General features: G+C 47.3%; 1 protein-coding gene across 1 annotated transcript in view; it reads left to right on the forward strand.

Annotated features, from left to right (window-relative positions):
* Nucleotides 1-14,206, forward strand: part of TTC9 (tetratricopeptide repeat domain 9) — a 29,433-nt gene extending 15,227 nt beyond the window's left edge. The window contains exons 2-3 of the mRNA XM_049825679.1: nt 7,696-7,878; nt 13,077-14,206. Coding sequence (XP_049681636.1) covers nt 7,696-7,878; nt 13,077-13,156 — 263 coding nt within the window. The 3' untranslated portion in view covers nt 13,157-14,206. The remainder of the gene's footprint in view (nt 1-7,695; nt 7,879-13,076) is intronic.
* Nucleotides 14,207-16,347: the final 2,141 nt, after the last annotated feature.

Below are 16,347 nucleotides of genomic sequence, written 5' to 3' on the forward strand. Positions count from 1 at the left end.
AATTGAGAGGCAGGCCGAGCAGAAGGGGAAGGCAGCTCGGAAGAGGTGGCTCTCCTTGGGCTCTCCAAACATTTGTGGATCCACACCTCATTTAGCATTAATCCCTCCCTACGGAGAGAGACAACCTGTCATACAGTTTGGATTTTAATTTTCCACACGTTTCCCCACAAGCAGAAACATACGGGCATCTTTAGGCCTTTTTGGTACCTGCAGAGGAATAAATGAGAACCACTGGCTGGAAAGGTGTACTGTCATTCTGATATTCCCTTTTCATCCCATTAAGGTTGTCCAGGAACTAGGAGTCAGCTGATCAGATTATTGCCAGACATTATCAAGCTGTCTATAATTAGCTTTTTATTGGTGAGAAGCCAGAAAATACTCTTTGTTTGCAAGCTTGGACTATAGAGAAAGAAGAGAAATATTTCATGGAAGAGATTGTTTGGAAACTGCAGATCCTAATTAGTGTCTCAGCCTAGTAGTGAAACTGCATGTGGCATTGCTCTGAAAAAAAGATGCTTTAAACATCCTCTTTTGAGGACTGCCGGGTTGCATTCTTGAAAGGCACAGCACACATGGAGCTCAGTGCAGATACAGATGCTTTATCACCTCTGCTTTCTTCCCTTGGTGTAGGCTTCTTACATTCCCACACGTTATATGGCTCCTTTTAGTGCCAATCCGGATTGAAAATTTAACACGGGTTAAAACATAGGTTAAAAATTGGGCTGTGCCATCCACACGTAGCCCGTGCAGTCTGCATGCTCAGCATCAGTAACTTCAACTTCAGACAAATTTGGATAAGCATTCCGGCAGTCCAGGTCTTTTTATTCTGTACATTACAATTACAGTAGTTTAAGTCCAAGGTGACTTTTAATCTAAGATAACCCTTTACATTTTCAGCATAATTTTATGGCACATTTTACCTGATTTCTTTTAGAATTTAATTATAATTTATATTACTAACACATGGCTGAAATTTTCAGTCTCATGTAGTAATGGTATCCCTTTTGATTTTTCCAGTGGACATTGTAAGCTCTATGTGCTTTTTGTAAATCCCATTTACAGAGACTGCAGCATGCAGAGATTAATAATACTTCCATTAGTAGCATGGTTAGAAGATTCCTGCCTATTCCAAGACAAACTCCTCCCCCCCCCCCCCCCCCCCCGGGTTGTTTCTTGGTTGGTTTTTTGGGGGGTTGGGTTGGGTTTGGGATGGGTTGGGTTGGGTTTGGGGGGAGGTATATTCCAATAATTTTTCTTCCCAAACACTTAACTCAAACCAGAACTTATTACTGTCATGTTTTCTCTTTTCTGAGGAAGAACATCACCATGAGGGATGCCAACCCTTCTGAAGTAATGGAAGTATGAGACTCTCCTAGTCTGCCTTATTAGTTCAAGTCTTAACGAGATATGAGAACAAAGCCTGTTCCATGATCTCTAAAGGTCTCAATCAAATGTCTGAATAAAACCCCAAAGCAGTTATATCAAAGCATCAATCATATGTTTTCCAGAGTAGAACCAGAGCAAGAATATGCACCATCTTCCTGCAATCTAAACGATTTTGAGTGAGCTGCTGGCTGCTATACTTGGGGCGAGATCATCATAAAGCAAAGTATTTTGCAGAGTTTAATTGTGGTTATTTCGGGGAATGGCACTGTCAGTTTGTGAAATACACATTGAGTTTGCAGTGGTTGGAGTACCTAGCACTTGCTAAGGAGTAATAATCCACATAGGCTCTTAAACTCCAGTGGTAGAGTCAAGAATAAATACAATAAAGAGGGAATATCCAGTTCAGGTTTAAGCAGTCATGGGTTTAGCTACTTCCTTCTGATTTGCAACCAAACAAATCAATACAGGCTGGTTTTTTCAGTCTAAGGGGTGGAAAACAAGTGTCATTTGGATTCAGAGCCTTTTGCGTGGCTATACAGGAGTGGTTCAACCACATGACTATTAGCCCTTGCATAGGACACCCGCTCCAGGCTCCAGGGAGTATTTGCAAGGGCTACCTTTCAGCATTGCAGGTTAGTATCCCTTGGTGAGTATACCCAGCAGAGAAAAAGATGATTCAGAGCAAGAATGTGATTGTGGTTAAGTGATCCGCTAGAGGAGCTGCTGCCATACGCACCTAGGGAGACTGGTTTCCTCTGCTGGGATTTCACTGCTATAAATGAGCATCCTCTTGGTTCCCAGGCTAGCTGCGCTGCGTCTCTACATCCTTAGCACCTTGTCCCAAACTCCTAACTCCACTTCTCCCCCCAGACTTTCCCTCCTCAATAGACCTCAACTCCCCACCCATACACCCCTTTCACCACCCCAGAAGTTCTCTGCCTCCGTCCCCACGTGGCCCTCAGCCCCGCTCTCCTTCCCTTGCAAGCATCTGTCTCCATGTCTTTCTGACATAACCGAGACAACCCCTCTCAGCTTGGTTTCCACTTTCTGCTCCTCTTTCTTCCTGTGACCAGTGAGCCAATAAGGGAATTTTTTTGCTCTCGAAGTTTCCAAATCCCTGCTTTTTCCTAGATCGGATTGTGCCTAGGGTGGACTGAATATTCAAAGGATTTGGGTTCCAGATTCTAAAGTTTAACTTCATTTTGAGGGCTCAGAGAGCAGCTATAGGAGTGGGGAAAGCTGAAAAATATGGGGGGTTTTAATAAGAGACTCCAGGCACTTCTTTATCCAGATTCATATTCAAAGGATTTGGGTTCCAGATTCTGAGTACTATATGCAGAACTATACTGGGTTTATTTTCAGAAGGTTATATGCAGTACTATGCTGGTTTTATTTTCAGAAGGTTATCAGTTGGCCAGCTATAGGTTACCCCAGGGATAACAGAAGGCACCTGCTTGACACAAATGATACCTGCCAGATTTCAGTTTGCAAAGCCAAACGATGAGAGGGCATGAGACAAATCCAAAGACAGTCACCAGAGATCTTTAACAAGGGAAAAAATAAGGTATGTTTCCCTAGCCTGTTTTTCAGAAATACCTGAAGAGTCTTGGCTGATGTTTTCCAAAAGCAGACATCAAAGGCAGACATCACACGTAGAGTATTTTAGCCCCAAAACTTAAAAGACCAACAAAGTTATAAGCAGCAGACTCTCTCCTACAGTAGAAGGCACAAGGCAATCTTAAAAATAGGCAGTGCTACCAGCTCACCTGGGTGATAGCAAACTGCAAACAAGACAGGAGTTTGTGAAATATAAACTTGCAACCCAAGATGCTCCTGTAGGGCAAGGGCATTTTCATCTCCCAGAACAACAGCAAATGGAATTCCTGTTATGACTAACACAGTGCGCTGAGCCCAAGGAACATGCCACGGGGTAGGGATATGCTAACATTGTTTGCACAGTAATTTGGCCCACTCTAAGTGTTCTGTAACACAGATAGGTCTTGAGCCTTGCCTACAGCGGGAATTTAGCCACTGGTATAAACTGTGTCTGGAGGATAGTTCTGGCATGCAGATTTAACCTTTGGTGAAAATTGTCGGGTAGGCGAGGCTCTTGATATTGTTGTTCAAAATCTCCATGTTAAAACCTGTACAGCCTACTTCCAGACTTAGTTCTTAGCTCAGCCAAAATTAGAAGCCAAAAGTCTGGGCCAAAATGAGCTATTTGCATAACCTGCAGAGGTATTCACACAGAAGAGGTTTCTCTGGTAAGATGCTAACTGACAGCACTTCCAGTTTAACTTCATTTTGAGGGCTCAGAGAGCAGCTATAGGAGTGGGGAAAGCTGAAAAATATGGGGGGTTTTAATAAGAGACTCCAGGCACTTCTTTATGCAGGCAATTAAAGAGAAGATGGAATGGTGATTTGATCAGAGTACCAATGCAACAAGGAAACACGAGCTTTTCAGGGTAGCAAAGTGTGGCTAGTAATTGCAACTAAACAAAAAAATCAGTATAGAAACATAGTGATGTTTCTTAAACAATGAAAATAATTAACCTTTGGGAGAAAAGGGCTGTCATGGATCGTCTCTCACTGGCACCTGTCAAGCGTAGATATTTTCCTGAAAGATACTCTGAAATTCAAAATTAATTCAGGGTGCAATAAAGTAGAATCCAAAACCCTCAACTGCTGGGATTTTAGTTACAACTTCCCACCATTGCTAACCACAGCTACTGGCAAATGTTAAAGGAGTAGATGTATTTTGGCTCTACAGGTGCTTAATCTTTGTTTTGCCTAACCTTCTGCTTGAGCAGGGCCAAACAAATTAGCTCCGACGGTACAGTTATCTGCTGGTACCAGGTCTGTACTGCACCTCTCAAATTGTTGCAGCTCACGGAACTGGCTGGCATAGATTGAGTCCACAAATTAAAACTTAGAAATCTGGGCTTAACGCTCCTGTTATGAAGAAAAATAGCCAAACTTCCTATTTCCTTGCTTAAACATCAGCAGTCGTTTGGGAAGCATGATGGACAGGGCCCCTCCACTGGAGCTAATAGCATTAACCTTCGCCCCCTCCCCATGGCACATTTCACCCAGTAGTTTCAAATCGGCTTATTTTATAGCAGATAGGGATTCTTCATCACCATGTGATATACACGGTTTTAAAAATTAGGAGTTACTTATTGCCTAAGCTGACACAATAAATCAGCTGCCAAATTGAGAATGATAATCAAGCACGATGGATGACCATCGCACGCTGCGGGGAAGCAGGACACCCTGCATTCTGAGCTGGAGGGATGTAGCCACCAGATGCTGCATTACAATGCAATGAGACCTGTAGGGAACGGGTGACTGTGGCTTTGCGTCTGCAAGTAAAGGGCACCCTTCTAATCACCAGAGAGCTACTAGAGATGGTGCTGTGCAGGACCGAGCCCATTCAGTTTCAAGAAAGGTGGAGGAGGAGCTGGATAAACCCCTGGATTCAGTCCCTTTGAGTGAGCTCTGTTCCTCAGAAGGATTCACCGGGGGCCTATTAGGAATGGAAAAGGAGGGTGATGGGGTGTTTGATGTAGTAAACAAACACTGCCAGCCAGAGATGCGCATGTCTGTTTAGGAAAACAACACGTTTTCAAAACAATTCTCCCCTGACTGAATTAGATAGGAAGTACAAGGCTTCCATGTCTCTTCCATTTCTGAAAGCTGAATTACTAGCAGCCTCAATATTTGCATTGAATCACAGTCCATTAAGATCATTTCAGTCCACCAAGAACTGAAAGCACGCACCTCTAAATATTTATAAGGCAGATACTCCCTCCAGGTTCATTTCCAACGGCCGCTTCCAGCGCTGGATCTCCAAATGGCCAACTCTTCCAGGCGAACTGTTTCCTGCGCATCCATCTGCTCGCTTTGTTCGGGTAAACACGCGTATCTCCTGCTAGCCATGTGGTACCGACTCCTCTCTGCTGCGTGCACGGTTAGTGGGGATGCCCTGCAGAATCTTTACTGTGAGCGCGAGCCACAGAAAGGACCCAGCTGGGTATCTGGAAGCCCATTCGGGTTTATGAATTAGCAGGATGTGGGAGACTTTTTATTTTCTTTTAAACCGATCCATGAAGCAAGTCCAATACGGAATTACTGAGTTAATATACATGAATAGACTGCCTGTCATTTTTCACAGAATCATTTTCTATGACTAACTGGAAATACCAAGTAGTAAATGAACAGAGAGACTGAAATCCACCCCCTGAGTTGCTCTGAAAGGCAGTTTCAGAGAACGTGAAAGGCTGGATCAGATTGGCAGCGTGCAGAAAGCGACTGCCACTGCTGTACATGCTACTGGTCAGCAGATAAACAAAGCAATCCCGTTTCCAGGGCTCTGAAGCCAGCAGTAAATTTACACAGCCATCTTTTTAATAGCTTTGAAAAATAAAGGAAAACAAGGCACAGTCACTTCGAGCTCCATTAGAAATAGAGTGAGAAAAATGAATGTTTGACAAATAGGAAGGGACAAATTCTGGATAAGGAAATGCTGCTAAGCTTTCAGAAACATACATGTTTGTAACTGGCAATCAAATAGCAAGCAACCAGATGCCTTTGAAATACCTGTGCACTTTAATGGCAGGAGCTGTTCAAATATATTGAGAGTCCATCATTAAAGCAAACGGGACAAAGCTCTCGTTAGTAATTACTGCGTCACTCAACCAAACCTACCAGCAGTGGGGCTAGTTCTGCCTTCCTCGCTCAACACATCTGTACCATCAGTTCTCTACTGGTAAAAGCCTGTTGATAATTGTTCCTAGTTAGCTATTTAAGCTTTCAATGCGTACTTGGGTTAGGAATGTATTCTGCCTGTGTTAACCGATCGTAGACTTGGACTAATTTAGGTCGGAAGGAATCTCTGGAGGTCATCTAGCCAACCTCCTGCTCGTGAAACCTGAAGTGAGATACAGAGTGGGGCTTACTTGAGGGGGGCAGGGGAGGGGGATCAAGAACCATATCATATTCCTGACCCAGCATGGTATCCTCTCAGCTGCAGGCTGCAGTTACCATGCAAAAAGTGCAGGCTGGCTGTTCATTGGTGACACCTGAGCTGTGATGACTGGGATTTGCAGGAGCAGCGAGTCTCCTCCTTGCCAGAGACACACTGAGTAACACCACCTGCCATGGGAAATTTCTCTCCATGCCCTGGCACTTCACACTGCCAGTCTCAGAACTGGTCCTCGCAGCGGCATCCTGCCTTCCTTCCCCCTTCCCCAAATTGTGTCGTTCCCAAAGTTGCCTTGGATCGCAGCACCAGGTGGGCTTGTGGACAGCACAACTTTCCTCGTTTCCCCAAAGGCTGTGACTGCACCATGTCCTATTCTTGTCACTGCTCCCCAAACCATTCTTAACGCCCAATACGCCTAATGAAGTTTAGCCCCCCGGAGTAAGCACTACGGTGTGCCACAAACAGGGCTGTAAAGCATGCCTCTGGGATCTCCCCCTTTCCCCTTCATTTCACTCCCAGTTGTGGGAAACTCACTATGGAGATTTTCTTCAGCTCCTTGACATTTATGCAACAATTGTCCTTCAGCGCACGGAGTCCTCAGCATGCTGTTTCTTCACCGTGTTTACGTTTTCCTTTAGGAAGTCAGCAGAGCTGACCTCTCGGGATGAACTCGTGTTGCAGTACTCTGCAGAAAGCAGATAGCATAGCACGTTTGTTCCCTGTACTACAACTCCAGGTACCTCTGGTTTGCTAGCAGCACATTCCAACAGAGCAGAGCCCTTTGTTGTTCCTATAGTAAAACTCCATCCAGGACTTCCTGGATAAAAGACAATTACACATTATTTGTAAATCTAACAGCCTTGCATTAAGCCAAATACAAACTTTGATCCAATTTAGTTCCTTTTTTCCTTGTCAGATAACTGTTTGACTGCCTTTTTGTACTTTGCTGAGCTCCAGCCCTCAGTCTGAGAAGCGGTTTTACTACAAACGAAGCCGGTTGCTGCCACGAGACCGTACGGTGTTCCCGCTCTGCGAGGGATGTTTACCTTCTCGCACTCTCTCCCCCGGCCCCCCAGGAGCAATCACAATCCCTTCACTTCACAATGCCAAAAATAGAAGCGTTGGTATTTAAATTGCGAACAATCGTGTTTGTTTGGCAAACAATCCATATGACTGCACCCTTCCTGAATCACGGGTCTGAGTCATTTCCCTCACCTAAGCTGCTCTCTTCCCCCATGCAGATTGTAGGAGCAGGGAGGAATACAGCACTAATGTTCTCCTGTCTGTCTGTCTGTCTGTCTCCCCATCATCCCCATCCCCTGCAGCCTGCCTGCTCCAGGCCGAGCTGGTGAATTACGAGCGAGTCAAGGAGTACTGCCTCAAAGTGCTTCAGAAAGAAGGCGAGAACTTCAAGGCGCTCTATCGATCGGGAGTGGCATTTTACCACCTGGGTGACTTCAACAAGGCCCTCTACTACCTGAAAGAGGCAAGATCCCGCCAGCCGACAGGTATGGGGGGCAGCGGGGACGTGGCTTCGCATTGAGCCCTTTTGCATTTCTTTTCCCGAGACTTAGTCTGTCCCTGACTTGATTTCCACAGGGATGAGCATGACTCACTGTATGCTTAGCTGTACTCCCCTTCAAGCACCCTCCCGTAGTGCAGCAAGGTTGCAGTGCCTAAAGATAAACCACTGTCAAGGCTGCAGCACAAGCTGGATGATGACAGTACTGCTGGAATGCCATCTGTGTGGAGGGGATCCTGCCTCTCTTTCCCGCCCTAGTTTATTTTTGAAGAAGAAAGTGGGATGGGGAAGAGCGTATCCCGACCATTTCATTTTCTGACTCTTGGAGAAAAAGCTTCTTCCCCTTAGCAAAGCCAGGAGACTATTTGTAATCCTCAATAGCCATGCCTTCCGCCATCTCAGTAAAGAATTAGTATTCTGCTTTGGTCAAAGAGACAGACGTTTACTCACCAAGCATTCATCAGGATGCTTCAACTTTTGCCATTAAATCAGCCAAAATGTCTGTCATCCACGTGTCAAACCCCAACAATTCATTTGGGGACAGCAAAGAAATTATGTATTCAAACAACTTAGCCTTTCCAGATCAACCACCTTCATGCTAACCTCCCCAGCCTCAGAAGGCAGGTAGAAGGCCATGACGCAGAGATGGTGCTTTTATTTTTCAAATAGCACGAGGGAGACAAAACCACACTATGGTTTAAACCATTTCCCTTAAAAGAAAGGAGTTCTGTAATACTCAAAGAAAAATAAAAGGCTCACAAGAAAGCAAAGCAGAAGCCACGCGCAAAGAAAACCCCACAGAGCAGCTCTTCCACCTGAACCTGAGAGGGAAGAGCGAGAACAGGGTGTGAAACAGGAGCGAGCCTGGCTCCTGGCAGAGCGCGGTGGAGCTGATGTTCATGGCACTAGAGGAGGCAGGGGAGGCCGTCGGAGCTGGCTGTGCTCGATGTCCCACAGGCACTGGCCCTGCAGGGCTCCTGCGGTGGCTGCGCCCTGGAGGAGCACCGGGGAGGGTGCGCTTCGGGCTGTGCTGGGATCGCCTTCCTCTTCCACCTCCCATAAGGGTGCCCGGTCCCATCTGCCACGCTTGGCCACGGGCTCCAGGCAGTCTGACAGCACAGCTGTGCACCCCACACTCCCTGAGCAAATGTGCTTAAAAGCTCAGTTTAGCCTATTTTAGTTTACAGCGTGCCCTTCTGCTTTCAGCCCTTGCCAGAACCAGGAAATGGAAAAGCCTATGCAAGAGAAAAACCGTGGAAAATAAGAAGTTATCCTAACCTTGAGGTTCTGACTAGGCTCAGATGTGACAAAGCCCTTTTAGCTGAACCACTTTGCTTTTGTTTTTTAAATATGTATTTCTGTGCTCCCCCTCACCCCCCGTGATACTATTTGTTTGGTATCCCTCATTGCTTCTTGAAATAAATACTAATTTATTCAACAGCATCAGCTTCAAATACCACAGCTTGCTGCAAAAACATATCAGAAAGTGTCCCCAAAGGCCCTTAATGTATACAAAACCCAGTCCTGGCCTTCAGTTCTGCATCAGAGACTCTTCCCTGTTATTGTTAGTCCATTCAAGGCCATTATTCCACTGTTTTATTTATGATTAGGGAAAACTTGAAGGGTATTCAGGGGGAAAGAAGTGAATACATACAGTAAGAAAGGATGTGGCTGTTAAAACACAGCAGTAGGAATCAGGTAACACTATCGAGAATTATTATGTGACCTGGAGTAAGTCTGTGTCTCCGCTTTCAGTCTCTCCATCTGCAAAACACAGTTGTTTTCCTTTATCTGAGATTTCACTAGGATCACTGTTAAAAGCAGTTGGTTATTATTACAGTCGTGTTCTGTATGTTCTTTTTGGTTTTATAATAAGGAATGGTTTTGGCACAAATCACTGGCAGTTATTCTCTTTGGTGGGGGAGATTTTTAAATGGTAGAGAGGAATTAGCTAGCAAGGGGTTTTACTGTTCTAAAGGGCTGTCAGCACAGCAAATCCCTTATGGCTATTTACTGCCTGTCAAGGGTGAGGGTTGGGTTTGGCCTGATTTCCTATGCTACCTCCAAACAAAAAAAAAATAATCAGAAAAGCAGATGGAAATAACACAAGATAATTGTATAACCGTCCTTACTCGGGGAGAGGGAAGCTGCTGTTAAGCTGTGCAAAGCATACATGCAGCCCTCCCTGAAGTCTGCGTCCAGGGGCTGGTGCAGGGTCGGCAGCCAAACACACACCTCACCTTCAAGCCTTCTTCAGCTCTTTCCCACTGGTGGGCCCACGTCGGCGAGGTGTGTACTGACTGAGATTGAGACCGGACCATCAGCTGGCCTGGTAATATCAAATACCTGCAGTTAGTCTCTGCTGGCCCTGCGCTGAAAGCTCACGTTCAGACAGCACGTGGACTGCACGTCCGAGCCAGATTTCCCATGCCGCCTGGAGTGGGCTCACAGCTGAGCTCAGGAGCTGCCTTCCCGAACCCCTGCAACTCAGAAGTCCTGGGGAGAAAACCCAGGCCACGGTGTCTGCACAGCAGATAAGCAACTGGGCTCTGAAGCCACGGGGAGAAACAGAAGTGACCTTGAAAAAGGCAGGAGGCCAGTCTGCACAAGGACACCGGCACGGTCCTAAGAGCCAGGAGACGTGTTCCCGTTGCAGCTTTGGCAGCCTCTCTTTGTACGGCTAGCCCCTCATCTGAGGTGTCCTTGCCTGTTATTTCCACGTCAGCAGAAGGGGATCACTTCTTCCTCACCGAGAGGTGAGAGTCTTCTCTTCATTAGCATTTACAGGTAGCTTTGAAACACTTCTGCAGGCAGAGCTAGTGTGGTGCAATACTATTTGATGGAAAAGACCAGACAAAGACAGGGCTCGACTTCTGTAAACGGAGTGCTGCTCTTGTTATTTCTCTTTGGTAAAATAGCAGCCCTCAAAAAGGAAGCAAAGCATGCCAAATCCTGCCGGGGAGATTTATAACTAGCTCACGATGGGAGCATGTCCCACCCTCTTATCGGGCTACACCTTATTTTGCCCCCGGCTTCCCAGGCGTGTGGAAATCTCCCAGGTGAGTGAAGCTGTGCCATCAGCAGCTAGCTACCTTACCCGCAAGCCAAAGGGAGTTGGCAACCCTTCGTTACCCAATTAATGCACGGAACCCACCTCCGCCCCCTCAGCCAGGCACGGAGTCCCTGCAGGCCCAGGCAGGTGTGATTTCCTAACACGCCTACGCGCTTATCACTTATCGCCTGCACCGGGCAGGCGTTCAAAGCGTGAGCCTCAGCAGCGGGGACGTGTGCCCGGACCGTAGCCCATGGAAGCCTGGAAGGGCACGGAGCAGGCAGATCGCGGGGAGGTGGAGGCAGCGCAGCAGGACTCCGGCCGGGCTGCGTGCCCTGCCTCTGCGCTGCTGGGAGCTAGTTAGCCACCTGCCCGCCACGTGCACTGGTCTTATTTTAGGCCTAAAATGAAGGGCTACCGCCTCACCTGAATTTCTTCGCTCTGGGAGGCTGCGCAACTAAAACCAATTCTGTTTTTAAAAAAGCTGCTTTAAAATTTGCTGGGCTGGTGTGAAATGCTAACGCGTGAACAGCCCGGGATGCTGGTGCACCGTGGCTAACGCAAGCAACAGCAGAACTTACTGGCTCAGGAAGAATGCCCCAAATAGGACAAGTAACTTTTAATCGCTGAATCCCACCCTCTGGACTGACAAGGATGGTGCAGTTGAACCTGCAGAATACTCAGCGGGGAGACCCGCCTCACCAGAGGCGGCTTGAGAAGTCACAACGGCATTGCCACAGCCCGCTGCTACCCCGTGGCATGTTTGTGCAGAGCTCTGCGTGAAAGAAAAACAACCTCCCGCTGTTTCAGTCTGGCTGAGGCCACAGCAGGGATGTCCCCTTCTCATGTTTAAAGGAAACTTTGCACCCGCAGCTGCTTTGGTGGGTGCGATACCCACACTCGCCAGGGCTGGATGTGTTACCAGTAATTTGTTCGCCTCTTTGAAAGCTCAAGCGCTTCTCATTTCCCTAGCTGGTGTGGAGTACGTTGCTGTTTGGATGAGGAGGGGACAAGATTGCCCTCCGAGTGGACTGCAGTGCACTTCAGATTGGTTTCTGAGGATCTGATAACTTAAAGGGACTAAGCTGGCCCTCGTTGGCTGGCTGAGTAAGGCTGTGAGCAAAGAACCATTTTTCAATCAATACCTAAGTGAAAGTGGCTGGTTTTTTGCTTGCTTGCTTCTGATACCGCATGGCTTTTGTCACTGCGCAGGTGCCATGTGCCTGGGAAGTCATCCTCATGATAGTAAGTCAACATGATTTGAGAAAGGATTGACCGTGACTGCAGAACCATGGGGTCTGTCTGGAGACACATACTCGTTTAGATCAACCTGTGCTTCAGGGTTAACAGGTTTCCTCATTGCTGAGACCAGGAGGTAAAACAAAACTCACGTGTTCTTTGTGCTGTGTTGATGCACTGAAATACTGGAGGGAAAAAGAGGGCTCAGCTTATCACCTGCACGGGGCTGGGATCTCGTAGCTCTCTATAGGGACAAGTCAGCGGTTCTCTGCCCCTAGGAACTTTATTAGACAGGACAGACAAGGCAGTATGCCGCATACGGCATATGACAAAAATGCAGATAGTGTCATGGTGGAAGGAATTCCAAATATGAAATTTGAGGAAAGCAAGGGCACAAAGAAAATGTGAAGGATGCTCTTCCCAATTCAAGTCATCATGGAAAAATGCGAGAAGAGTGAAATAGGCTGGAAAAGGAATAGGAGGGTGAAAAGGCAGAGAGCATAACTGTACACAAAATGCCTTTAGGGGCTTGCATGCAGGCACTGAGGGAAAGGAAGGCAATCAAACAGCCGCAACAACAGGCAAGAATGACCTGGATAGTTTAAACTGTGTGAATTCAACTGTTCTGACCAAGAGTGATCAGAGAGAAGGTAAAAACTAGCTGAGGCAAGATCGTGAGCAACGGGGATGGTGAGCACAAATCAGGCCAGGTTCTCCCAAACCAAAGCTGCGGGGTTTGGTTCAGAGCCCCTTCCAACTGATACCGTTCCTGCAGGCAGTGCTGGAGCCATGTTGCTCCCCAAGTGATACACCAAGGATGAAGGTGCAGTGTGTCTGTCTTCCACAGGGAGTTGTAACCACCGTACGTGTGTGTGTGTGCTCTTTCCCTGCAGATACCAATGTCATACGATATATCCAGCTGACAGAGATGAAGCTCAGCAGATGTTCCCAGAGAGAGAAAGAAGCCTTGTGAAAATGAAGCTGCTTCAGCTGAAGTGCCCAAGGGGGAACATTGCCTTCCTAGAAGCTCATTTGGTGGATTTTCCTGTTTGCTCTGCCTCATCCTCATCCCCTCATCCATCCACTCTCCCTTGCTCTTCATTGAATCCCAGTTTTGAGAAAAAAGAGACTTAGACGCTGGATATGGCTGCTTGCCAACCATGGTAATACCCCTTCCCCGTGGCAGGAGAGCACAACGGCTACAGCCAGCCTTGTTCCAAGACAGTGTCGCACACCTGGAGTAGGCAATGCTGGGGGACCTTTCTGGTCCTGAGCTGACTGCCTATTACCTATTAGGGAAGCAACCCCCAGATCGACGAGTTCCTGACCAGGCAAGTTGGAGACAAACAGTTTCTGCTCCGAGTGATCACTGGAGCTTGGAAGAGCCAAGAAACCGAGAGAGCCGCTGGTCATTTCACAGGGGATAGCAAATGCCTTTTTACCATCAGTTCCCTCTGCCTGCTTCTCCAGTGTGTGTTATCGGTCTCCAGTGAGAGCTCACATGCTCCCAGTCTAATGCCAGTGAAAACTGTTTCTAAACATCCTCTTAATGAAAGCACAGAGCACCCTATGAACCCCCTGCAGAGCTGTCCCGGTGCCGGAGGAGAAGGCTGTGGGCTACCACAGAACGCTGAACGGACTATGAAAGCATGGTGTACAGTGTGAGGGAGAAACTGTGAAATAATTCATTAAAGGCAAATAAAAATTATTAATAGGCAACAAGTCCAGGCATTGCTTTTCAAAGGGACCTCTTGGGTACCCCGTGTCGAGACAACATTGTCTAGTGGGGGGCAGCATGGGGTGGGGAACAAGGGACCTCTCCATTCTTATCTTGGCTCTGCCAATGCCTTGTTGTGTGATCTTGGGCAAGTCACTTTTAGCCTCTCTGTGCCTCGGTTTCCCCATCTGTACACTGGGGGATAATAATACTTCCCTACCTCGCAGGGGTGTTGTGAGGATGTGTTAGTTAATGTTTGTAAGTAACAGTACAGTGATGTACAGTGCTAAGTATTATTAGTACATTGGATTGAGGTCTTGATTCTCCCACCTTGTGTTGGTGCTTCCTGTGTCCTGTTTTTTTCTTTTGTAGGAGAACATGGTGCTGACAAACAGGGCAGGACCAACAGCTTTGGAGCCTGTATCTCAGCAGCCCGTAGGGCCTGTTTAGACCTCCTCCAGCAGACTGATCGCTTCTAAGAGCTCAGGCTCCTTGGCTGAAGGGTCCTTTTCTGAAACTGCCAGTAATGGGATCAGTAAGTGCGTGCCACAAACACATTTCCAGTGTGACTGCCCCATCAGTGGCCCACAGGGACCTGCTCCCAGTTGCAGAATGTACATGAGTGCTCTCATCCCATGGTAGTCGGTGTGAAGTGAGATACGTCACTTGGCCCTCAGCTGAAACATGGAAACTGAAACACAAAGAGCTGAACAGACAAAGTTCAGCCAGGTGCTGCGTGCTTTGGTCCCAGCGGACGTGGTGTCTGCAGACGGTTGGCTATGGCATCCCACATTCCATCTGTGGTATCTCACCACGTTTTTCTCTAGCCAAAATTTGGAAGGATTGATAGAGAAACGTCAAGAGACAAGGCAAATCTCTGTCATAGTCTCTGAAAAAACTCAAGTCGTATTCTTTAGTTCAGGGATGCATCCAGCCCACACTGGGGGTGGGGAAGAGACCATCTTAAAGTGGCATATAAATCTCTGAGATAAGGTGGACCTTCATCAGTTGTGTGAAACTTACGTTACCTGGGATGGCACCAGAAGTTCATCTTCCTCAGGTGGGTGGTGGAAAGCAGCCGCTTCCCAAAATTGGGAGCACTGTGCGCAGCTACTCTGAAGGAAAGGGCTGCGTCCTGGAGGCAGAACAGTCACCTTCTTCAGATGGCCCATGGTTCATACATCTGTACCAGAAATGCCAAGCACCTCTGCCCACCAGTGCGCATGTCTAAGCAATAAATGAGGCTACAGCTGCTGCTAGGACAACAATTGAGTTAAAGACAAAGAGGACAAATGAGAGAAATTCTGTAGGTGATTGTTAACTGGACCAGAAAAAAAAGTTAAGCAGAGGTGTGCTTGGGTGAACGTAAGGTGTACCTGGTACTGTATAAAACACAGAGCTAAGAAGATTTGGGTTCTGGGGCACACGCAGTCCTTGTATCCTAAATACAGCGTGCAGCAAATTCAAATAGAGGTGACTCCCCCCTGCTTTCATATTGCTCATGACAGTTCATCCCACAGCTGCCTGTGTCTCTTCACTAGGAGTGAAATGAGGATTCGTCCTGCAGGCCACGCAGGAGGAGAGGACACCACCTACACAAACAGTCTCAGCCCCAGGAAAGCTCAGGCAAGCAGAGGCAGGCTTGTTACTCATGACCTTAATGTAAGAGTAAAGGGCATTTTCCAGTCACTGGAGACAGAGGTCTGTGAGCTGTCACTTTGTCTGGAAACACTTTAGCCCTCGCAGTGGCTTCCCTGACATACTGTCACTGCATCAGTCCCATGTATACATTAGTATAAAAAGGGCACAGCAGACTCCAAAGTACAGTCTCCTCAGTCCTCAGCCTCTTTCACTCCAGGAGCACTGTGAAGTGTTGGGGAAAGAGAGGGGTTTGTGAATGTGCGTATGGAAAAGATCTGAGAGCCTCCAGGTACTACACAACAACCTACTTTCTGCAGAAAATGGTTGTCCTTACGTACCTTGACACTCAGAGTACCTGCAAACAGTGCACACTCACACCAAAGAGGAAAGTCGGGGACTGTTTTGCCAGCTGTGTAGCATCTGTATGCTTCCACAGTGACACACAGCTTGAAACGTGAACAAAACTCCAGGTGTTGGCCCTCCGCGTGTTGAGACAGACAGCAGCAATGCCACCAAAGCCAACAGAGCTCCTGTGGACTGCACTCTTCTCATAGCAGCCAGCTCTGCATTGTAGTACCAAACATCCCAGCAGAGTTTGCAGTCTTAATTTGAAAGATGTGCAGACACATCACCACTTCTACTGCATATGTCAGGGGAGAAGGGACGAGTCTTGGAAACTTCCTAAAAGGCTTTGTCTTCTGCAGAAAGAAAGAGAAGGCATATTTGACACCTAGCACATCACGGCGCTCTTCACCTTTAGAGGAGCAAGGCCCTGAAAGACCACGGGCAAGTTTATCCCCTGGCCA

This window comes from Accipiter gentilis, chromosome 22 (assembly GCF_929443795.1).
Source record: "Accipiter gentilis chromosome 22, bAccGen1.1, whole genome shotgun sequence".
In the NCBI taxonomy this organism is placed as follows: Eukaryota; Metazoa; Chordata; class Aves; order Accipitriformes; family Accipitridae; genus Astur; species Astur gentilis.